Here is a 25,968-nt window from a genome sequence, read left to right as displayed (position 1 = left end):
ATAATGTCACCAAGTCTTCAGACAGTGAATTACCACTAAGAGTTCTTTTTTTTGGGCCGTATATTTCCTCTTAACTTTGCTTAGCTTTCTACTTTCAAATGCTATTGGATTACATTCTTGTAAAAGCACTCCCCCAATACCAAAATCAAATGCATCCATTTGAACTTCGAAATGCTTCTTGATGTCAGGGGGAGCTAAGAAGGGTCTTCCATAATGGCTTCCTTCAATCCTTCAAAAGCCTCTTGACATTCATTTATCCAACACCATTTATGCTCTTTTTTCAATAACTCTGTGAAGGCTGTCTTGCGAGAGTACCCTTCTACAAATCTTTTGTAATAATTGGCTAATCTTAAAAAAGAGCAAAATTCACTAACATTTTTCGGTGTTGTCCACTCCTTGATAGCCCTAACCTTTTCCATATCCATTTGAATGTGGCCATGTTCGATAATATGACCTAAAAAGTGGATTTGGGTCTGACAAATGCATATTTCTCTCTTTTCACATACAACTAACGATCTTGTAATCTTCGAACCATGAGACACAAGTGTTTTTGGTGCTCTTCCAAAGTAAAGCTACATACCACTATGTCATCTAAATAGATAACTACGAATTTGTCAAAATAGTCATAGAACACTTTATTCATCAATGTACAAAATGTGACAAGAGCAATAGTCAGTCCAAAAGGCATAACAAGAAATTCAAATGCACCATATTGAGTTATATAAGTGGTTTTTAGCTCATCTCTTTTTGTAATTTTGACCTGATGATAGCTAGATCTCAAATCCAATTTGGAAAAGTATTTGACCTTACTTAGTTGATCAAACAAATATGTAATAAGAGGGATAGGATATTTGTTTTTTACGTTGACTTTGTTCAGGGCCCTGTAGTCTCATATAACCGTAAACTTCCATAATGCTTCCTTTGAAATAGCACGGGTACTCCAAAAGTTGCCTTGGATGGCCTAATAAATCCGACCTATAAAAGCTCATCTAACTGTTTCTTTAGTTCAGCCAACTCTGGTGGAGCCATACAATAAGGGGCCCTATAGAGGGTTTGACTCTTGGAAGGGGCTCAATTTCATGGTCCATCGATTTTTGAAGGGGTAGGACTTGAGGCAATTTCCTTAGCATCATATCTTCTAACTCTTCCAACACTTTTTTCACCCCATCGGGTATCGATTCCAACTCCATCCTACTTTGTAAATCAGCATGGCCATAAATGAGGTTTCCCCTCTTTTTACCCTTTTTCTTGAACTATAAAGCTGAAATCACTTTATTCTTATTCTTCAACAAGATTGTGGCCGGCACCACACAATGAGGTGTTCCCCTAAGAATAATAGACAACTAGCGACGGGGATTGGGATCACCTGAGCCAACATCATGAAGTCCAATCCGATGACAACATCAAAGTCATCCATGGGGAAAATTGTAAAGTTTACCTTTCATTCCCATGGCCCTAACTTGGTTATCACACTTTTGAAGCTTCCACTGATCGCAAAGGCTGACGAATTAACTGCTTTCATTTGCCCATAGTTTTTACTGAACTTGAGACTACACATTTTTGCTTCTTCTGGTGTGATGAAGGTGTCAGTTGCACTCGTGTCTACCATGGCCATTATGGCCTTCTCATTGAGTATTAGGTCCACATATATCAGGCCTCTACCTTGCTTTTTCTTTATCGTGTTTAGTTGGGTATGGAGGGCATTGAGGAACTTTATTGAACCCATCCTAGCTGGCTTATCTTTAACTTCTTCAACTGTCTTCGGTGCTTTGTAGACTCTTAAGATGAGGTTTTTAGGCATCAATGGCTCCTTTGTATGGGCATTTAGCCACCTGATATGGCCTCTTGCATAAGAAGTAAGCTAGCGATTGCATGGGCTTGAAAATCATTGCATTGTTTACTTTGGGTTGGGTGCTGTCTCGACCAAAGGGCCTCCTATCAGATCCTCCACTGAAAGGTCGATCTACTCTGGTCATCATCTTTTCCCCACTCCTAAAATTGGAGTTACTGCCACCTAATGAAAGATTTTTTTCATTTTAAGGAGCCATCACTATAATCATGGAGACGTTCAGTCGCAACCATGGCCGTGGTTACATCTTGCACTTTTTATCTTTTTACTTCTATTATGGCCCAAGGCTTGAGGCCCTCAAGGAAATAGAATATCTTGTCTTTTTCGGACATGTCTCTAATATCCAACCTCAAGGTAGAAAAACTTCTCACAAACTCTCACATTGTTCCCGTTTGAACCAATTCTTGAAGTTTCCTTTGAGTCAGAATTGGTTTTTCAATTTTTGTTTCAGATTTGCCCAAGTTTTAATTGGGCACTCATCGTTTACAAACTTTGAACGCCACCATAGCTTGGCATCCCTCGTAATGTACATCGACACCATTGCTACCTTATCTTCCTCTGAATCCATGTGTACAGCTCAAAAGTATTGTTCCATGTCAAACAAGAAGTTTTCAAGCTCTTTGGCATCTCTCGCCCCTTCTAGCATCGAGGCTCCAGCACCTTGGTCTTTTTCCCCTTTTTCGTTGAGCTAGAACTCGATCTGGCCATAGCCATTTGTAAGATGCTCACTTGCGCTCTGAGCCCCTCAAACTCCTTTTAAAGGACATTCAAGGTATCTCTAGCCTCTTTACTCAAGCTATGTAGAGTATTAGACAACTCTCGCTGGGTTGTCTCGATCTCCCTCAGTTGATCATTGCTCACCACATGAGCTTTTAGCACGGCCATTGCAACCTCAAGCTCCTCAAGTCTCTGTTGATAATTGAATCCACCACTTATGGCCATTTCATCAATTATTTAGTACTTCTCAATCGTGCTCTAATACCACATGTCACGGCCTAAGCTTTCTTTCAATGAAGCAATAGACCGTGTGGAACTTGAATGGACGCTTCCACCTAAGTCAACCAAAGATGGCTCGATATTTGAACATGCAACAATAAGCCACGAGTTAATCTCAAGCATACACAAGTAGACACATTTATATCGGGGAAAAGGAAAACGCATCAAGGCAACACTCGGGACTTCCGAATAAAAGAAATATTTTATTAATATCGAGAATAGTAAATCGAGACTTCCTACCATTGTCGGGGCCAAAGGGGCAGCCCTTGACAGATGGCCTAGCACATACCTTAACCAGTGAGGCAGCCCAACAATACACCTACTGTTCATCCCTCTAAAGAGCAAATGAGATTTTTTAGTTATGCTACCACTAACCATTACAATGTTTGAACTGGAGATATTTTTCTCAGCACAAAAGATCTACCCTCCTCCTTGACACCTCTACCCGATCATGACCCTATACATGGGTAGCTCATGACAACCTAAGCCCAATCATGGTCTATACAAGGTTGGCTCATGACACAACATCTTGGCCTGGTCTTATCTCACGGATTTACTTGTAAGGTCAATTGTATGGTGCTCATGACCTGTTAATCCTGGCGTATCTGCATCCTCCCCAGGCTTGAAACGAAGTGAAATGGTCCCCATACAAACCAGATTACTGCAATGGATTCTCTCGAAGCTCTTAACAGTCACTGCTTTGACTCCTTGCACAAAGCAGAAAAACCATTTTGGGTAAGGGTGAATAAGAGATAACAGAGAAGACAAGCTAGAAACCGAAAAATGATACTCGAATGTCAAGGAACAATCAGCATGTGTCTGCACCGGTAACATTGTACCGTTGGCAGCCGAATCTCGTGAGCTGCCATTTCCATAATCTGCTCCGGTAAAGATAACAGTGCCCTGGCCAGCAGCCTTGTACCTCTGTGAGTATATGATCAATATTTAGTAAATATGACACTCGCCATTGCTGCATCATATACATCAAGCTTATCTCCTGTGGGAATGGGAATTGTCTTTGGGTTCATTTCTCCCTTCAAGAACTCGTTAACAATGCGGATATTGGCAAATGCTGGCAAATGCAGCACCCCTTGCCATCACTTCATCATCGACTGGACAGCTGCCATAGGTATTGAAGTCCCTCCGGTCTTGCCCACCTGCAGAAGATATTTTGCAGCAGGGCTACCTTGGGGAACTATGATCAGTCGTAATACTATAACCAAGATTGAGTAAGCATCTTTCACTTCATGTGGACCTGGTGGTTCAACAGTCATGTTTTTTAAGCAAAGAGGATCATGAATATATGTCGAGTTCGGATCCCAAGAGTAGGGAGTGGAAGCAGGGACATCAGGCTGATTCCGCATAGGATTCCCTTCTCTGATAGCTACATAAGCACATATCAGGCAACACATTGGATTAAGCCTCCTGCTACAACATGGAACTCCACATGTGTTAGACAATATCATTGTGTCCCTTCTGTCAATTAGTTTTTGAATCTATTAATTGTGTATTCATATTTTATTAAACATTGACAATACATGTTTCATCTCGTATTTTATATAAAAATTATATCACAATTTGAATCGACATGAAAAATTCAAAATATATATTTTTTAAACTCATATATGATTTTTATTAAAATTTTAATCCATATCACCTTAATGCTTTTCTTTTTGTGTTATTTTCGTGTTGTTTTATCATGTCGTATTTTAAATTAATAAATTTTCCCTCTAGGCCATATATCCCTGAAATAAACGCTTTTACCCTGTTCCTATGGGCTTTTTCTCAAAGGACTAAACGATTCACCAGATTGCGAAGTATCCAAGCATATTTGCAAAACAGAGTAAATCATCCGAGCCAATAACTCTTCCCATCTTCAAACTCGAAATCAGGATTCTTGCTGCACTGGTGTCTTGCAAATCTAGATACATAAATAGTCTTTTTTAAAAAAAAAAACCCTAATTAAAGATAATAGTATTCCAGATTTTGGAAAATTAAGCATATCAGTAAAGAGACCACATGCTTGGAAAGTATGGTGCTTTTGTTAGTTATCACTAATCAAATCCTTAGATTGATACCTTTTGAACGATTATCTATTAAAAATGATTGGACTTTACAATATAAAAGCTTCAAGCATGACTTTCAGACTCATCAATGCTTTCGGATTCAATTAAATTGCAATCTGATATAAAGCTCTATCTTTTCCCACCACCCATAAAGTGAATTTGAAAGTTGATAACAGCATAAAGAATTCGTACACAAACAGAAGATGTTACCAATGTCATGTTAAAGAATTCTAATTGTATCCATTTCATGTTAAACATATGTAGAATACAAAAATTGTTATGTTAAATTCATGTTAATATATCAAATATGAAAAATATTTTTTTATTTTTATCGAATTCATAAATAATTTTTGTTAAAATTTTAAATCGTATTATTTTATATTATTTTCATGTTGATTATCATATTTTATTTAAAATTATTAGGTCTATGTTAATAAGACATTTTAATTAACTTTGTTTAGCATACAATTATACAATTTCAAAAACTAATATGAATGTCAATTTTTAAATTCTGATTGTAAAATTAAAAATTACATTAACAGTTTATAAAATATTAATTCGTTTTTAATTGTTCTTTCATTAAATCTTCTGAAAGATGGATCCTGACCAGACAGGCCAGTGGCTGCCATTAACATTTTTACCTTCATGAGAGTGTCGTAACTCCGAAGAATTAAAGTAACTTTGCCTGGAAAGATAACATTTTCATAAAAAAAACAAAGAACTAGACATAAATATTAGTCACGTTTCTGTAATTATTCAAGACAACAAGAAAAAAAAAATCATAGGTTGAGTTGATCAGATTGGATGCAATGACCATTTTGCTGCATGTAAGAATGATAGATGGAAGCTTGTTCTTATCCTAAAATCCTTCACATTTTACTCATGATTGTTTTATTTTCTTCTCATTATACTTTCGATGTAATACAATTAAATTTATTGCATCATCAATTTAATTAAAATATTAATTTTAATAAAATATATTTAATATAAATTTTTTATTATTTTTTTCATACATAATTATAATTATTTTTATTTTTATTTTTATCAAATTAATCTCACTATCTATGAAACTTTAGTCAATCAAGCTCTTGTCTAAGCCATTAATGGCAGTTTGGTGGGGGAACTGTCAGCATGTGCTATAAAGACTTTCTTAGCCAAGCTTTTGCTCACCTGGAGTTTTCTTCCTCTATATCTAATTAATGGGAGGTGATCAATTTGATGAATGTTCATATCAAGGAAAATCTGAAAGGACGTACGTTTGGCTTTTTATTCTGCCGACTTTCTTTTAATTTAATGATTTAAAATATAAAATGTTGATATAATATAATTATAATAAAAAATATATAAATATAATTCGATTTAAAATTTTAATAATATTATAAATAAATTTTATAAAATTAAATTAATTTAAATTATAATAAATAATTTTTATATAAAATATAATAAAATATATAAATTTTAATATTTTATATTATATAAATAGATGAATTAATTAAATTATTTACTATTTCATTGATGGGAAATTAAATCACTTTGGAAACATGATATGATAGAATGTCAATGGTGCTCATCTTTCAAAATTTTCAACAATGGTCGGCTTTTTCTTTAAAGAACATAAGAAAAATATATATGAATTAAATTTTTATGTATTTATTATTGAATATTGTTGATATTCTAGTTGGTTACAGTGGAAGGCATAAGTATCAATTCAATGGACTTGTGATATTTTTTATCCTGCAGCATGGATTTATAGTCGTTTTAATTCACAAGCAATAATTCTTTCTAGAAACAAATCTACGCTCTAACCATTCTCATTCAATGTATCACCCCTTTTGTCATGATCCTAATAAAATAATTATTCTATAATTTAAATCAATTAATTTATATAATTATTTTTTAAAAATAATTTTTTACATTCAATAAATTTAAATTTTAAATTTTAATATTTACAATTCATTTTATTATTCTCGTATTACAAAGTCTTTTAAAATAGTTGAAATATTCTTATTTTAAAAAAGCACTCATAATTTTTCATAATCAAGAGCTAAAATTAAACAGGTAAAACAATCTAATCTTGATTTACTTTAGCAGGACATGTATTCTCATTAAGATGGGATTATTTTTACAATTAAAATGATCAAATCATGCACTTTGCTACGTATGACAATCATTCTAAAATTAAAAGCAATCACGATTATTTTATTTGAATTATTTTCACATTTATAATGATTGAAATTAAGCACATAAGATTTTTATGGTACAATTTTTCAATTTAATAAAAAAAATGTTCAATGAAAAATTTTGAAATGTCTAAAAGTTTTTTTTTATTTAATTTTTTTTATATTTAAGGATGTTAATAAATATTCTACTATCTTATTTGAATTCACTTCATATTGAACCTTTAAAAATTCAGTCATAAAATGATATCAAATAAAAATTTCTTTAATCATGCATTCAAATGAAATCTAAATTTTTTTTTTTTTACTCGTGTTGGCTGAAAATTTAATAATTTAAAACAAGATAAAGTGATATGATATTAATATGATTAAAAAAATAATATGATTTAAAATTTTTAAAAATATATATATAAATTTAATAAAATAAAAAAATTATATTTTTATATAATACAAATCATAAAATATAATTTTTCGTATAAAATATAATAAAAATAAATTTTAATATTTGAACATAAATGTACGAATTGTTAGGTTCCATGGTAGGACACCGAAAAGAGGACCCACCGCCACATAGGAAGAGCACATCTAGCCTTTCATGGCCGTCGAAGTTCGAACTCGTGCATTTTTCCCCACTACGCCGCCGTAGAGCATCTTATCGGAGAAAATTTTGACACAAATGAGCAAAGCCAAGAATCTCCTCTTTCTTATTTTTGAAGAAAACGAAAAAAAAAAAAAGTTGAAAATCAGTGAAAGAGCAGTGAAGAATCTTCATTGGTTGATTTAGATTTCTATATATAAGTTTACTTTTTCTCTTTTCTCAGCATGTGGGTCACATTTTTCTGAATTTGCCAATAAAAATTCCCTTTTCAATTCATAAAATTAATCGTCTCGAATCTAATCATGAGAATATATTCTAAAATCCAATGTTACTTACTTTTACTATCCAATTGAATTCATGTTAGATTTTCCATGAAATAATCTAAGAATAATTTTGAGATTAAGGTTAAATTTGTCACTGTAATTTTTAATTTTACTGATTTTTAAACATAAAATAATAAAATTGATAAAAATTTACAATTTATATTAACGAAATATTCTGTAAAATATTTTTATTCCATTATTTTTTTTTTCAAAATTAATTGTTGGATTTGATCATGAAGAGTGTCGAAAGGGTATTCGTCCTTTCTCTTTTTTTTTTTTTTGGTAAATGGGATGCATTTTTTTAATATAAAAGAGACCTTATTTATTGATTAAATTAAATTTCGTATTCACATATTAAAAATATTATTTCTTTCTAAAAAAATATAGTGATAAAATTTGTAATTTAAATTAATAAAATGTCTCAAAAAATATTTTAATTTTATTTTTTTCAAAATCTATAAAATTAAAATAAAATAATAAATTATTAATAAAAGTAAAATTTAATATTAAGCCACATTATAATAACAAATTTCATTTTAATCCAATTCTTTCTTTACATAATCTTATATACTGTTGTTTATATTGACTGTAATTTTTTTTTCCAAGCAATTTTGTATTCATTTTGACTATGACTGAGTTACCTTTTTTCCTTTCCTCTTTTTTATTAATTATTATTTGTTGCATTTCAAAACACTTTTGCCTTGCCTTTCTTTGGCTTAAACTAGCAATGTGCTCTAAATGAAAAGTTGATTTGACATCATTATTGACTTAATCAAGCTCTTGGCTAATATTTTAGCAAGTAATTTAAGTAATTTTTTTTTTACATTATTTGAATGTAACCTTGGAAAATTATCTTCAACTTGCATAATCTTCTAAAGTTTTAAGGTTAGTAAAAGCATTCCAGCTCTTTCCCTGAAATTTCCTTACTGTTTTACCAAACTCTTAGGTGTCGATCAATATATTTCTCTTTCAGGTTAGTTCAAATAGGTCAATGTACGTCAAATTTAATAGATTAATAAAATATTATTTTTTAAAATTTTTTCGTAGATTAATCGAGCTCAAGTCAACCAATAAAAACACAAATTCTCTTAATTACCAGTTTAGTCAATAAAAAAAAAAGAGTGACGTGGAAGATGCATAAAAAAATAAATAAATATGCATTGAATTCGAAATTTAATTCGATTTATTTATATGATTATTTTCAAAAAATAATATTTAATAAATTCAAATTTTAAATTTCTAACATTCATATTTTTTTATTTTTAAATTATGATTTTTTTAATTAAAGAAAATAAAAAAGGCATTTTGGGATATTTATAAATAATTAATATCCAACTAAGAATAGCACCAAGCTATCATATAAAATCAACATAGAGTCATGAAAAGGAAAACCATCACAAAAATAACACTAATATTTGCATATTTTGCAAAAAAAAACAAAAAAATTGTTCATCTCCATACTCTCCTTATTTATTTATAAATCTATTGAAATTTTTATTTATGAATTTGTTTATCTATGCCCTTTTCAATTTACTTCTACATGAAGAAAAACATGAACATTAATAAACCCTAATCATGTTTTTTTTTAATTTGCTCATTAGTTGTTCCAACCACTAATGTTTGATGGAATCAAATATATATAAGAATCTTCTTGAAATAACATGTACGGATAACCAAACCTTTTAATTTTTTAGTGGTTCACTATAGCACATAGAAGGGTCTCCTTCCAAGTATAAAATTTAAGTCTCAGTTCCTTCTATATTTTATCTCAAATTTTGTTCTTAGAGTCCAAAAAACACCTTTTAAAGAGTAAATGTCATAATTAATAAACGTTAATGTTATGATTTTAATTTATTAAAAAATAAATTACTTAATACAATTTTTTAAAAAGTAAATTTAATAATTTTAGATACAATATGAAAATGATATGAAAAAATTATATGAAGCGACATAAAATTATATATGAATTTGATAAAAATAAAAAATTATATATCGTATTTGATGTATCAACAAAAATTATAATATGATAATTTTTATATTTTATATGTATTTGATATGAAATAAAAATGATATAAATATATGAATTATCAGATTTATTAAAAAATATCTTCAAGATAATTATTAGTAGAATCTGTTAATTTCTTCCCCAAAATAAGAAAAATTAGAGAAAAAATAGCTGATAATTATTAAATATATTTTAATAATTAAATATATATATTTTTTATACAAATGAGATCATAGTATGATAATAAAAAAAATTATAAATACTAAAATTTAAATCACAAACTTATTGAATACAAAAAATAATTGCACGAACAGCTTACTAATTTCTTTAGTTCTGTCAGGACCCAACTTTTTTTTATCTTTAATGAAAAGTTTTTGGGGTACTTTGTTTAAAAATGGTACTTACAGTGATAGACGGATTTATCTTTTTAAGTTGAGTGTTCAAGGACATCTTCAAAATTTTAAAAATAAGAAATTTTAAAGAAATTTTTTTGAATACAAAAAATTTTCTCTTGAACACTCTTAATGTAGACAGAATTGGTATTCAATCATGTAATTTCAAAAACATGTAACACAAAATAAAAATGATATAAATAAAAAATATAAAAATAATATAATTTAAAATTTTAACAAAAATCATAAATAAATTTAATAAAAAAATATTTTTCATATTTTTATATCAATACCAACTGTAATAAATAATTTTTGTATAAAAACAATATAAATATATAAATTATCAATATTTTATATAATATGAATATACGAATTGTTAGATTTAATCAATACGTACATAATTTTGTATATACAATATAAGTGGACACCTTGAAAAATAATCTTGAATCCTCCATGGCTTACAGTTAAGATTCATTTAGATATTCATTCATGTATATATCTGAGTCACCCAGGGAGAGTCATTGTCATGTATGATTGATTATAAAGAAAGTCAGTACAAAGCACCAAAACAGATCTTAGCTCTATTTCCCTGCAATTTCATTTTTTTTCCATTGTCCTTCTCTGTCAAAGTCAGCTATTTCAAGGACTAAATGAAAATACTCAAGAAAGTAGGCAGCTATTAAATAGGAAAGAAAGAAACAGATTTATAAAGGCAAAAAGTAAGGTCTCTCTTAGTCCTTGGTTCCTTGTTTACTGCCCTTTGCCTTACTTTTGCCTATTTGAGTCCCTTGCAAAAACCTGCCATCTTTGAAGTTTTGTATCAAATCTTCTGTAGGTAAGATTCTTAAAATATCTGAATTTGGAAGCTACTGTGATTCTGATGAACCTGGCAGCTTCTCCTTGTGCATGGTTTTTCTTTGACTGAATTTTTTAATTGATGCAGATATAAGTATAACCTGTTTAGAATCTTGGGAAAGTTGTGGCTTTTGGAGGTTTGTAATCCAGGGAATAAATCTTTTGTTTTTGATCCCACATGATCAGTCTTTGGTTTTCTTCAAAGCAACCCTTTGTGTGATTGTATAAATTTGTGTGAAAGTGAAGTCTATGATATTTTTGTAGGAATTCAGCAATGGAAGATAGATATACTTTTTCCAGGCAGGGCAGTGGTGTATGGAGATCCTTGAGAGATGTGGATTTTGAGGAAGAAGATGTTTGGGCAGTTCTCAAGGAAAGAAAAAATTCTACTTCCATGGTTGGCCAATCCCTTGAATCTTCTGTTCCTGTTAGAAGACACCTCCCTAGTGCTGCAAGAATGATCCCAAGAAGTTTGTCTGCAACCAATAACAGCAGTAATATTGGCAGCTCTATTTCTAGTTCCAGTCATGAGGCTAATGGAGTCAAACAGCTATCAGCTCCTGTCAACATTCCTGATTGGTCAAAGATTTCTAGAAAGAAGTCAATGAAGGCTTCTTCTAGGAATGACTCATGGCATGATGATGGTGATGGTGATGATGAAGAAGAAGATGATGATGAATACAATTCTAAGGTTCCACCACATGAATTTCTTGCCAGGAGACTTGCAAGGAGTCAGATAACTTCTTTCTCTGTTTTTGAAGGTGTTGGCAGAAAACTCAAAGGGAGGGATTTGAGGAAAGTGAGAAATGCTGTTTTAACAAAAACAGGTTTCCTTGAATGATGTTATCAAGGCCACATCATTGTTATCATAAATGGTAATGTCATTATGGAAAGAATTTCTCTTTCAGTTTTCATGCTAGTATTTTGTTAGTCTAATGTTGTATAGGGGGGGGGGGGTTGAATGGATTTATTAGGGTATTATAGATCAATTCTTGTGTGAAAAAAAAGAATGAATCGATGATCATTGCCATATGTGTTTTAAAACATATTCAAGTTGAATTGAGTCGATATAGTGATTTATATTATTAGTAAGCTGAAGCTTGTTTCAAACTGGTGGCAAAGATTTGTGGTTTGAAGTCAGTATGATGATAAAAATTTGGGAATTCCATGGACAGAAAGCTTTGAGTAAGAGGATAAACAATCTCTAAATGGCAGTATTCATTGACATGAACATCCATATAAAAGCAAAACACAAATCAGACAAGATACTTGGCTTCATGGTACTTCAAAAAATCAGCACGTGCAGCATTATGTTATCAAAGAGTTCGAACAGAATGAAATGAAGCTCACATAAGCCAGGATTGATCCACCTTCTCAATCAACTCAGCCAATGTCTGATATGTCCATTTCAGTCACATGCTTGGGCATGCCTTGCTAAGTACCAAAGTTCGGACCATAGAATTATTCATCATGCTCCTTTTTGTTTCCGTCAATTCGTATATTTCTGTTATATTTTATACAAAAATTACAAATTATAATTTGTATGGATAAAAAAAATACAAAATATATTTTTTTATTTTTGTTAAATCCATATATTGTTGTATCTTTTTCGTATTATTTTCGTGCTTCTCTATAGGCAAATAAGCAATTCATTCAATGAAAAATCACAAAATAAAATGGGAAATTTGTGTATTTGGGTATCCAACTTCAGATCTTTCTTTAATTTCCCATTTATCCAAATAACTTGATCTGATGAATAGTCAACACCTTCTCGATATATGTCATGCCATGAATCACATGTGAGGTCTTTCACATTCAACTAACTCGTTTGTTTACTGTTAATAGCAATAATTATAAAAGAAAACAGATTCTCGAGGAGTTTTGGTTGAAGTTGAAAGAAATCTAACATTGATTTAGACTTAAAAGCACGTTTTTAACAAGTCTGATTGCTACTTGAAAGATGTCATCAAAATTTTTTTCCTTTTTCTTTAGCGGGGTTCTTTAGCTTTGTCTATTACATCCCTTATTCGAGTCAATCAAAATAAATTTATTTATATCGAATTTAACGAATTCATAATAAATTATTTTTTCATTTAGGCAATATCAGATGTCGTCAATAATTTAGCCTAAGAGAAGTGGACTGGGCTCCTTCAGCTATGTTAAGGCCTGCAATCACATCAACTAGAATAGACCAATGCCTACATTTCATCACTGGCCCTGAACCCAAGTCCAAAGTGAAAGGGACTTTCCAGAAGCTGAATTCTTCTAAATTATATATGAGCTAAGGTCTTCTTTTTTTTTTGTATTTTTTTTCTTTTTTTCAGATAATTTCAGGACCGGCTTTTTTTGTGCTCAATAAAGTATGTATCTTCTTAGTATCAGATTTTCAATGTTTCAAGTTAGAAAGAAACAATTCAAGCATTTACTTCCATTTAAAAAGGAACAAAACAAGTAAGATAAACAAGGCCACACAACTAGTATCCTGGCATTTGGCAGGAACACATATTCACCACACAAAATCATTGTTCTTGTGAACCAGAAAACATCGTGGTAACCAGATTATTTGAACAACAAACACTTCTCTTCATTTTTCAAAACTTCAAATCCTAGAACACAAAATATTTCAATTTCTGCCAATAACTTAAACTTTTTAACATATAAAGAAGTTTATAATACAGTCAATGTTTCAAGGTCTATGTTGTAGACTTAATAATTTAAAATATGACAAATAACGTAATACAAAAAAATATTAAAAAATGATATGGTTTAAAATTTTAATAAAAATAAAATAAGTTTTTTATATCGATATAAATTATAACATATAATTTTTATATAAAATATAACACAAAAATATAAACTATCAATATTTTACATAATATAAATATATATGAATTATCATGTCTAGTCCTCTATTCTATGTCTCTCCACACATGAAAAACCTTAGACCTAAGCATATATCAGATTAGACTCAAAAGAACTAGATATTGCTTCAACCTTTGCGTCATTAAAGCCTCTCAATTCTTTGGTAGCCAAGTTCCTGAGCTCCTCCACCAAAACTTTCAAATCTTTGTCATTGCTTCCAATTCTGTTCATCAATCCTTGCATTTTTCCTATGTATAGACCATACCTTCTCATTTTCTCTATTTCCTCTTCATTTCCACCTCCTAATATTGCCCCACAGGCAGCTGCGCATGCATGGAATGCTCCTTCATATTTCTCAGAGAGACGTTCGATCTCACCAATGTGACATGAGCCTTTATTGTCCGATTGACAAAGTTCTACTTCATAGTACTGTCCATAAATCATTCTTTGAGAACCTATGGCACTTGTGATCTCAACCATCACACGGAGAACCCGAATTGAGTTATTTTGGGTTGGATCATTTGATTTAGCCAATAGTTCGAGCCCAGATGGTATCATTGCATCCCCTATCAGTAACTCCATGTTTGGGCCATAGGCATGTTGAATCGTGGACTTGGGTCTAGAGCTTTCTGTCAATGGAAGATGCTGATGAGTGAATGAAGCTGCGTGCATGAGCTGAAGTGCGAATGCCGCCGGCAAAGCTTGATCCCGGTAGCCACCAACCAGCTCACAGGCAGCCACACATAACGCCAGTGCAGTTCTTCGAGGGGTGGCGAATGTCAAATGGTGCATGGGCTCAAAAACAGAGAGAGGTTCTCTTACCGTGATAGCCCGCTTGAGATGAGCTTCAATGTCTGCGTTAATGGAGGTCCAATAAGACTGGTTGCATGACATGGTAACTTTCAGAGGCCTATAAGGCAATACCAAAGGACATGGACGGCTGGGATTTGGTCTGCAACGAACATGGAACATTGGGTTGCCATTGACAATTGACAGAGCTCTTGCCATGGATGCGAAATTGAGCAGAAGCTTCAAGCTTTAAAAGAGAAAGAAAGGGAAAGAAAGGGAAAGAAAGGTGAAGAAATGAGCTTTTGCCTTTTGCTCTAATGGGTACATTTGTGGAGGAGAAAAGCTAAAGTACATTTATAAACTTTGAGATGTCGGTCTTTTTCCAAGTTAGATATTTATAATGACCATTTTTGGAATTATTATTGGATTATGAGGTTTATATGGTTTGTGAGGGCCACACTTGGGAAACATGTTTAACATTATAACCTTAAAATTTTATTTATTTATTTAATTATTTTCTCTCCAGAGAGAAAAAAAAAAAAACTTTTTGGGTCATGCGTTCGGTCAACATGGATTGTACAATTGTGCCAAAATTTAGGTTGTTAATAAAATTACTTTAGTTTATTACAATCATTCAACTAAAAAAATCTAAAACCTACTAATTCAATAAATATTTTTGATAACTTTACGATATGGTGAATTGAAATTAAAAAAATAAAAAAATAAATTTAAAATTTTGATAAAAACATGAGTTTAATAAAAACTAAAAAATTATTTTTTTATATTTATATTTGATGTATTTTTAGTATATAAATTATATATATTATTAGTGAATCGGATGATATTTTTTATTAATGAGATAAAAGACGAATTTACCAAAAAAATATATAAAAAAAAAAAAACAAAGGTGGTAGAATTAAGTATATAAATGATGTCACCTTATTAATAAATAAATTATTTAAAAAATATTAATTTTTGTACATCTAATTTAATTATTGATATTTACTTTTTAACAAAATAGTATCATCATTTATTGATAGTGTATAAAATTTATATATTGATAATACATCAAATATAAATTTCTTTTTTAGTATATTATCGTAATGGTTTTATGTCTGTCCGACGAATTTGAAAACAAAAATAAAAGAACGAAAAATAGAGTCGTCACCAATCTTTTTTGGTTAGGTGCGATTGGCCACCTATTAAAATTTATCCTTCTAATAAGATTTTAAAATTAATTAAAATTTATTAAAAAGATAATTTTATGGTCTGCAAAATAGTCTGGGTTCGGGAATTGGTTACTCGTGAAAAAGGATTAGCACCCCCACGATGCGAGTTTAAAAACGGTACCATTTAACTATGTGTTATCTTTTCATTGTGATTAAAAATAGTCTCATTCTCGGTGTTTGAAAAAATAATTTTTTTGATTTTTTATTTATTATTATTTTTTTATTGTTCAAATTTTATTCGAGAAAGATAAATTAAAATATTTTTTATTGAAATAATTCTTAAAATGTTTCAATACGTTGATAACATCAGAAGAACTTTTTCTCACATAAAGATTTCTTAAGCATCACTTCTTGGAATACCTTAGAATTTCACCTTTGAAGGCTCAAATTTACTTTTTGTAAAAAATTATGTCGTGCATGCAATGCAGAATATTACCATATTAATGCACACATTTTATTCTTTTTTTGGTAATTTTATAAATTTTTATTATTTTTCTTATTTAAAAGAAATGAAGAACAGAAAAATTTTTATTTATTTAAATTTTTTTTATAAATATTAATATTCCAATACACTAGTAATATTTAAGAAAAAATCTTCGTACTTAGGAATTTCTTAAAGCATCTCTATTCAAAATACTTTTGGAATCCCATAATTGGCAAAATTTCCTTTTTTCTCATTTTTTATTACCTATTTTTAATTTATTAGTTAATTTTATTATTATTATTTTATAAGAAAAAAAGAAAATTTTTATTGTATTAAATTTTTTTTATAAATACTCCAATACACTGATAGTATTTTAAAAAATCTTCTCATCTAGAGATTTCGTAGGTATCATTACTCGGAATACCTTTGAATCTCATTGTCGGATAAAATTTTTTTTCTTATTTTTTATTATTATTAATTTATTTTTATTTTATTTTTAAAGTTCGTTTTAAAAATTAACAAAATTATAAAAAAAAATATTTCATCATTTAATCTATCAAATATAAATATTTTAATATGCATAAATATTAATAAAATAATATATAAAAAATAAGAAAATAAATAAATAAATTTTTTACCTAAACCAAACCGGTCAATGCGGATCCCGTTGGCTAGACAATTTGGGTGCGATTAGTGGTTCGGTTCGATCTGGGCACGGTTTGATTGGTTTAGCGGTTCGGTATTGGTTCCGATCGATCTAAGCGGTTTGATTCTGGTTCAGTCAGACCGATCAGAGACTGATAGAGAAACGGGTGCACGGATCCCAGGTTGGGTCACGAGTTGACGCGCTAATCTTGGGTGCTTAAAACGATTTCGTTTTTGGTGTTTATTGAAACGACATCGTTTTGGCTATTAGCAACATATATAAGAGCCCAAAATTTTTTTTTCGGTCATTTCTTCCCCTTTCACAAAAAAAAAATGCCCTATCTCTTTTTTTTTTCAGACCAATCTGGGACCGATGGCCATCCGTCGTGACAGCCGTCGTAATCCTCGCCGGTTGCGAGCTCCAACCGCCATCATCGGTGTCGAAAAATTCTAAAATTTCCTAAAATTTCCCTTAAACACCCTAAACATAGAACCGACCTCCTTTTAACCAAAAAGAGTCTCAAATTTCCTAGATCTGATCTTGAAATTTCGGTTAAACCCCTCCATTTTTTTTCTCTCTTTTTTTTCTTGAAACTGACTTTTTTTTCTTTGTGCAAGAAGTTTCTTGGCACTAGGTTTCTCCCTACGGGGAGGACTGTATTGAATTTTTTTTTTTAGGCAGAAAGCTCTCTTTTTTTTGCAGCTTTCTCTTTTTTATTCTGTTTTTCTCATTTCTCTCATCAAGGGTTTGGCTAGGAGCTCTATTTATAGAGCTCCAACCGTGCATATGCTTTAGAGAAGGGCACAGGGCTAGGCATGGAAGTGCAAGCACAAGCCCCATGCCTCTTTTTTTTTTTGCAACATCTGACAGTGGTAGGGCTAGGCAGTGGTGTAGACACCCTATTTGGTCCCGGCCTAAGGCCATTGGGCCTGGTCCAATAGTTGGGCTTAAGCCTATTGGGTCTGATTCAAGATCCAATTAGCTGGCCCAATGGGCTTTTATTTTTATTTTTATTATTTGTCTATTTATTAATATATATATTTTTGTTTTTATTTTTTTATCTATTAATATTTATATTATTTATCTACTTTATTTATTATTATTATTATTATTTATCTATTTTTTTATTTATCTTTTTTTTTTGTTATCTATTAATATATTTATCTTTTTATTTTGATTAATTTTCAGTTAAGATTAAGATTATGATAAAAAAATTGGAATGAATTTGGCTGTAATTTGGGAATTGGCAGAGTTGGGATTGAATTCAAAGATTGAATCCAAATCCAAGAAAGAGTTGAGATTGATCAGAAACTCTTCTGATCAATCCTTATAAATAGGTGCTGAAAGAACAGAAAAAAATGCATAGAGAAATGCAGATACAGAGAAGAAAAGAAAGCTAAAAAAGAGTTTTTGTGGGTTAGAATAGCATTAGGAATCAGTGGGAATTTTTTAAAATTTTTGGTGAATTTTTGGTTGAATTTTTCGGCGAAGTTTGAAATTTTCGACGATTATTCCGGTGAAGTTTGAATTTTTCGGCTAGATTCCCAATTTTCAGCACCTATCCAGAAACCAATTAGTTTTTCGACGAACTTCTGGCAAAAAACTCAGATTTCGATGAAAATTTTTAAAATCCGATGAGAATTCAACCGAAGTTCTTCGTTCGTTTAGAGAGATGGGAGAGGAAAAAAAAGGAAGAGAGAGAAGAGGAGAAGGGATTTTAAGAAAAAAACTGACTTTCAGCCTTATATACCCTCCCAAAAATGACGTCGTTTTTGCGTTAGTAACCTAGAGGATCCGCGCATTTTGTCAAGATCTGACCTGACCCGATAGTCAATCCGCTTTCAACCTTGCGCGACCCGCGTCTCCGAGCCGTTAGCCGAGCCCAGCCGACACCCTCGAGTCGCGTCTCTGAGCCATTTTTCTTCTTCAAGCCAAGCCAAATTGAGTCGCTAAGTCGAGCCGTTCCCAGGTTTTTATTTATTTATTTATTTATTATTATTATTATATTAGAATTGTTTAATATTTATTTATTTTTATTTTACTTTTCTTTATTTTTATTTTATTTTATTATTTTATTTTCTTTAAATAAAATTCAAAAAAAATATTTTTGAGGAAAAGTTGAAAATATCAATTTTTCTCGAAAATAAGCTTTCTAAAAAATATTTTTAAGGAAAAGTTGAAAGTATTAATTTTCTTTGAAAATAAGCTTTCTAAAAAATATTTTTGAGGAAAAGTTGAAAGTATCAATTTTCCTCGAAATTAAAATTTCTAAAAAATATTTTGAGGAAAAGTTGAAAGTATCAATTTTTTCTGCACAAAAGTAATCATTTTTTTCTTTTTTTATATTTTTTTAAATTTTTTTAATGTTAAATAATCCGACAATGGAGCCTCTGCAAGTGAAACAATAATTTTCTTGCATACTCTTGAGGTGAGGGAATTTTTTCAATTTTTTGCTAAAGTATTAGAGTCAATTGAGAATAATTTTTAATAATTAATTACTTGGTAAATTTTTAAAGCTTATTGGATAACACAAAATTAAGCTGGTACCATCTTTTGATGGACGTTATGAATGTGCTATAACCTTCCTCACACATAACCAAACTCCCGAACCCTATTCTGGTTAGTAGACCCGAACCTATTTTTTTAGGGACCCTTAAACTTAAGTGTTTTCTGAAAGGATAGATTCCTTAGGTAGTTAATCGCACCTAGATAAAAAAAGATTGGTGATAACTCCTTAAGTCAATATCTCACGATAGATTTTCGGATCTAGACGTTATGACAAGCGGGATAAGTGATTAGAGTATAGGTGGTAGGGTAAGATGAAGGATAGATAGTAAGGTATGGTGGCAGTGGTGCCAGGGAAGGCACCACTGCCATCCTTCATTTTTTTATGTTCTATTTTTTTTGGTTTTTTTTGTATTTTGTATTTAATATTATTATTATTATTATTTTTTGGACAAATTTGATGTCCACAGCTACCTCTCTTTGCACATTGTTGAGAATCAAGAATAGGACAAAGACAAAAACAACAATTTTGTCCGAAATCCAAAAAGATATTTCTTTTTTTTTCGTTTTCTCTTCTTTTTGAACATAAACTACTCAGAAAGTTTTTCTCATTAAATCGAAAATGCTCCTCTCACTTGAGGCTCAACAACTTTTGAAAATTTAAAATATGAAAAAAAAACTCCTCTTAGTAGAGGCTTAATAACTTTAAAAATTTTATCTTGAAAAAAGCTCCTCTCAACAGACGTTTAATAACTTTAAAAATCTCATCTTGAAAAGGGCTTATCCTAGTAGAGGCTCAATAACTTTAAAAATCTTATCTTAAAAAGGGTTCCTCTCGGTAGAGGCTCAACAACTTTAAAAATCTCATCTTAAAAAGCTCATCTCAGCAGAGGCTCAATAACTTTAAAAATTCTTATCTTGAAAAAAGCTCCTCTCAGTAGAGGCTCAACGACTTTAAAAATCTTATCTTGAAAATGGTTTATCTCAGCAGAGGCTCAATAACTTTAAAAATCTCATCTTGAAAAGGGCTCTTCTCAGCGGAGGCTCAACAACTTTAAAAATCTCACTTGAAAAATGGCTCATCTTAGTAGAGGCTCAACAACTTTAAAAATCTCATCTTGAAAATGGCTCATCTCAATAGAAGTTCAACAACTTTAAAAATTCTCTTAAAAAAGCTCATCTCAATAAAGGCTCAACAACTTTAAAATTCATATTGAAAAAGCTCCTCTCAGCAGAGGCTCAATAATTTTAAAATCTCATTTGAAAAAGCTTTTCTCAGCAGAGGCTTAACAACTTTAAAATCTCATCTGAAAAAAGGCTTCTTTCAGTAGAGGCTTAACAACTTTAAAATTCTCTTGAAAAAGCTCCTCTCAATAGAAGCTCAATAACTTTAAAAATCTCATCTTGAAAAGGGTTTCTCTCAGTAGAGGCTCAACAGCTTTAAAATCTCATTTGAAAAAGCTCATCTCAGCATAGGCTCAACAACTTTAAAAATTTCATCTTGAAAAGGGCTAATCTCAGTAGATGTTCAATAACTTTAAAAATTCTCATCTTGAAAAAGGCTCATCTCAGTAAAAGCTCAACGACTTTAAAAATCTCATCTTAAAAAGCTCCTCTCAATAGAGGTTCAATAACTTTAAAAATCATCTTGAAAAAAGCTCCTCTTAGCAGCAGCTCAATAACTTTAAAATCTCATTTTGAAAAGGGCTCTTCTTAGCAAAAGCTCAATAACTTTAAAAATTTCATCTTGAAAAAGCTCCTCTCAGCAGAGGCTCAACAACTTTAAAATCTCATTTTGGAAAAGCTCCTCTTAGCAGAGGCTCAACAACTTTAAAATCTCATCTTGGAAAAGCTTCTCTTAGCAGAGGCTCAACAACTTTAAAATTTTATCTTGGAAAAGCTCCTCTCAGCAGAGGCTTAACAACTTTAAAAATCTTATCTTGAAAAAGCTCCTCTCAGTAGAGGTTCAACAACTTTAAAATCAATCTCATATGTTCTTCAAATCGAGTTCTCATCTTTGAACAAGTAAATTTCTCTCTTTTGAAATTTTTTGTTTGATCTTATTTTTTATTAGGAAATAGAAAGTCTCTATCCTTATTAAAACTGCTCATGGATGCATGTACTAAGTGCTCTAAATGCAATGCATGTAATGCAATCAAAATTATTCATTATAATAAAAAGGTTCTCGAAATCTCTCGCTTTTTATCTTCTTTTATCAAAATTCTTATATGACCAATCTGTTCTTAACATCTGACCATAATATTTTTCTTCTTCAAAAGTCTGCAACATTAATGCCTTGTCATGCTTTTCTCATCCCTTTTCATTTGCCTTTGTCAATTTTTAAAAAATAATGCTAAGATCTTTTATGTTTGTTTTTCTTTTCGTTATTTTAAATCCAAGTCCAATAAAATGCAATCACATATTTTTCTTATTTGTATAAAGGACAAAAAATGAGAATAAAAGAATGGATATGTGTTATTTCCAAAAGAAAAATATCATATTTTATTAGACTGGTAACAAGTGCATGGTAAAGTACTTAAGTTGAAACAAAGATGCCCAAATAATGATCATAAGATAATCATGAACAAAATATTCTCAGATTCTTTTTCTAAAACTAAATTAGATGACTTTTTTATCCTTCAGAGTTCATTAAACTACACTTACCCTTGTATTATGGAATGATGCTTTTTCTTCGCATCTAAGTTACCTTTTTTAGGTTTTCAGCTTAGATGAATTATTATTTTTTATTTTTTACTTTTTTTTTTCTCTTTTCTCTTTCAAGTAAAAATTTTTTCACAGCATCTGAGTTTACTGAAGTAGGTAAATCACTTTCGTCCATCTCTGCTAAAATTAATGTCCCACCAGAAAAGGCTTTTTTCACCACATACGGGCCTTTCCAATTTGGTGTCTATTTTCTTTGATTATCATGTTGATTTGGAAAGATCTTTTTCAGCACTAAATCTCTTTCCCTAAAGCAACGAGAACGAATTTTTTTATCATGTGCTCTCATCATCATCTTTTGATGTAATTGACCATGACAAAATGCTTAAGTCTTTTCTCTTCAATGAGGTTCAACTGCTCGTAGCAATTTCAAACCCATTCTACTTCTTATAATTTTACCTCCATCGGGACTCTCAGCGAGAGAATTTTTGCTTCGACCGGTAGCACAACTTTTTATTCCATATACCAAAGAGAACGGAGTGGCTCCAGTAGATGTTTGAACTGATGTTCTATAAGCATGTAAAGCAAAAAGTAACTTCTCATGCTAATCTTTGTAAGTATCAGTCATTTTCTCTAAGATTCTTTTCATATTCTTATTTGCAGCCTCCACTATCTCATTCATCTTTAGACGATATGATGTCAAATTACGGTGATGAATCTTGAACTGAGTGTAAATTTCATTCATCATTTTGCTATTCAAATTTTTGGCATTATCAGAAATAATTGTCTCTGAAAGCCCATATATACATATTATCTTTTTTTTTTAATGAATTTACATATCATAGATCGGGTCACACTAGTGTATGATGTGACTTCTACCCATTTTATGAAGTAATCAATCATCACAAAAATGAATCTATGTCCATTTGAAGCTTTTGGAGTGATGGGATCGATGACATCCATACCTCACATAGAGAATGGCCATAGAGGAGTCAAAACATGCAATGCTATTGGAGGAGTGTGGATCTTGTCAGCATAAATTTGACACTTATGATATTTTCTGGCATAATCAATACAGTCACTTTTCATTGTCAACAAATAGTATCCAACCCTCATAATTTGTCTAGCCATTATATGGCCATTCGCATGTGCCCCACAAACTGCATCATGCACTTTTTCAATAATCTTCTTCTCTTCAGTTGCATTCACACACCTTAAGAGTATTTGATCTCGACCCTTTTTATAGAGGACGTCTCCATCAAGAAAAAAATTCATAACCAACTTTCTAATAATTCTCTTATCATTTTTTGTTACATGTTCTGGGTATTGCTGGCTTTTAATGTATTGCATGATGTCATGATACCATGGCTTCCTATCAACTTCTTTTTCAACACCTGAACAATGTGCTGGTTCATCCTTCACATCCAGCTTAATGGGTTGGATTTCAATATTTGTATCTATTTTAATCATTGCAGCTAGAGTAACTAGTGCATCAGCAATTTGGTTTTTCTCTCTAGGCAAATGCTCAAATTGAACTTCTTTGAATTGTTTGACCAACTAAGAGATATACTTATGATACTGTATCAACTTGAAATCTTTGGTTTCCTATTCTCCTTGCAACTGATAGATGACTAGAGCTGAATCTTCAAATACATTTAATACTTTAATTTTCTTTTCAATTGCTACTTGCAAACCCATAACACAAGCCTTATACTCAGCCACATTATTTGTGCAATTAAAATTTAACCTAGCTATAATGGGATAATAGTGCCCATCAAGAGATATTAAAATTACCCCAATACCATGACCCAAAGTATTAGCAGCTTCATCAAAATACATCCTCCAAGACTCTCCAACAGGTTCATTTTCTTCAATGGCCATCACATCTTCATTAGAAACTTCAGGTTCATTGGTTCATAATTTTTGACAGCACGTTTAGCAAGGAACTCGACTATGGCACTTCCTTTTATAGCTTTTTGAGTCACATAAATGATATCATATTCTGAAAGCATAACTTGTTACTATGCTATTCTTCCTATCAATTAGAGCTTTTCGAAGATATATTTACTATGATCCAGCTTTGCTATGAGCCAAGTAGTGTGATAAAGCATGTATTGTCTAAGCCTTCAAGTTGTCCAGGCTAATGCACAATATATCTTCTCTAATGGTGAATACTTGAACTCATAATCAGTGAATTTTTTACTCAAATAGTATAAGATCAAAGGCTTTTTTGGAACATGTGGTACTAATATGGGCGAATTTGATAAGTATTCTTTGATTTTGTCAAAAGCTTATTGGCATTCATCATTCCATTCTCCTGGATCATATTTTCTAAAAAGCTTGAAAATAAGATCGTACTTGTAGGTGAGTTGAGAGATAAAACGAGCAATATTGTTCAATCTCCTTATGAAACTTCACACTTCTTTTAAGGTACGAAGAGGAGATAAGTTTTGGATGGCTTGTACCTTATTCGGGTCCACTTCGATTTTTCTTTCACTGACCAAAAAGCCTAATAGTTTTTTTGATTTGACATCAAATATACATTTAAAAGGGATTCAACTTCAACTGAAATCTTTTTAACCTATCAAACAGTTTTTTGAGATTGACTACATGATCTTTTTCTTCACGAGATTTCGTAATCATATCATTCACATATACCTTTATTTCTTTATGCATCATGTCATGAAAGAGAGTTATCATAGCTCTTTGATAAGTAGCACTAGTATTTTTTAATCCAAAAGGCATGATTTTATAATAGAATATCCCTACATGGTCATAAATATAGTTTTTTTCATATCATCTCGAGTCATCTTGATTTGATTATAGCCTGAGAAGCCATCCATAAAGGAAAATATAGAATGTCTAGCAATATTATCCACTAGAGTATCGATGTGAGATAGAGAAAAGTTATCTTTAGGGCTTGTCCTATTCAGATCTTGATAATCGACACACATTCTCACTTTTTCATCCTTCTTAGGAACTAGCACTATATAGGCTACCCATTCAAGATTTTTTTCACCTCTAAAAATCTAGCATTAAATTGCTTCTTCACTTTCTCTTTAATTTTTAACGACATATCTGGTTTCATGCGCCTTAGCTTTTGCTGCATCAGCTTACATCCTGGTTTTAAAGGTAACTTATGCTCTATAATATCAGTGCTGAGTCTTGATATATCCTGGTAAGTCCACGCGAACACATCTACATATTTTCAGAACAGCTCTTTTAGCTTCTATCTTTCAGCTGGTAAAAGAAATATACCAACTTTAACCTCTTTTCTATTTTTATCATCTCTCATATTCACTAATTTGATAATTTTTTGATGGGATTCAATTGGCTTATCTTCAAATTCTATTAATTTTAACAAATCAAGAGGCAGTGTGTAGTTATCTGAATCTTTCTCATTATCAAGTTCATCAACATGAATTAAGTTTTCAAAATCAAATATGAGATTATTACCATGATTATCTTCGTGTTTATTATTTGAAACCCTACAAAGGGTAAGATGAAGAGAATATTGGCACACAAAAATAGAATGGTAAGAAAATGATAGAAAAAAAAAAAGAAAAGCAAGATGAAGATGAAAATAATAGA

The 25,968-nt window shown here is 31.0% G+C and overlaps 1 protein-coding gene and 2 pseudogenes across 2 annotated transcripts; 1 reads left to right on the top strand and 2 right to left on the bottom strand.

Annotated features, from left to right (window-relative positions):
* Positions 1-3,064: 3,064 nt before the first annotated feature.
* On the bottom strand, positions 3,065-4,258 carry LOC111288851 (aconitate hydratase, cytoplasmic-like; annotated as a pseudogene).
* Positions 4,259-10,905: 6,647 nt separating this feature from the next.
* On the top strand, positions 10,906-12,848 carry LOC111302263 (uncharacterized). 2 transcript variants are annotated; one of them, XM_022898191.2, is made up of 3 exons: positions 10,907-11,241; positions 11,350-11,398; positions 11,526-12,848. In XM_022898191.2, the coding sequence occupies exon 3, from the start codon at positions 11,536-11,538 to the stop codon at positions 12,100-12,102; it is 567 nt and encodes a 188-aa protein (XP_022753926.2). In that variant the 5' UTR covers positions 10,907-11,241; positions 11,350-11,398; positions 11,526-11,535; the 3' UTR covers positions 12,103-12,848. The 2 variants fall into 2 exon arrangements, with proteins under 2 accessions (XP_089616464.1, XP_022753926.2); XM_089760338.1 differs by lacking the exon at positions 11,350-11,398 and having other exon boundaries at positions 10,906-11,241.
* A 1,221-nt stretch (positions 12,849-14,069) lies between these two features.
* LOC149519164 (heterodimeric geranylgeranyl pyrophosphate synthase small subunit 2, chloroplastic pseudogene) lies at positions 14,070-15,248 on the bottom strand (annotated as a pseudogene).
* Between the last annotated feature and the right edge of the window lie 10,720 nt (positions 15,249-25,968).

Source organism: Durio zibethinus, chromosome 4 (genome assembly GCF_047325235.1).
Source record: "Durio zibethinus cultivar Kanyao isolate XHJ-2024 chromosome 4, ASM4732523v1, whole genome shotgun sequence".
In the NCBI taxonomy this organism is placed as follows: Eukaryota; Viridiplantae; Streptophyta; class Magnoliopsida; order Malvales; family Malvaceae; genus Durio; species Durio zibethinus.
Note: the sequence above shows the minus strand (reverse complement) of the source record. Positions and strands in the feature narration are given on the sequence as shown.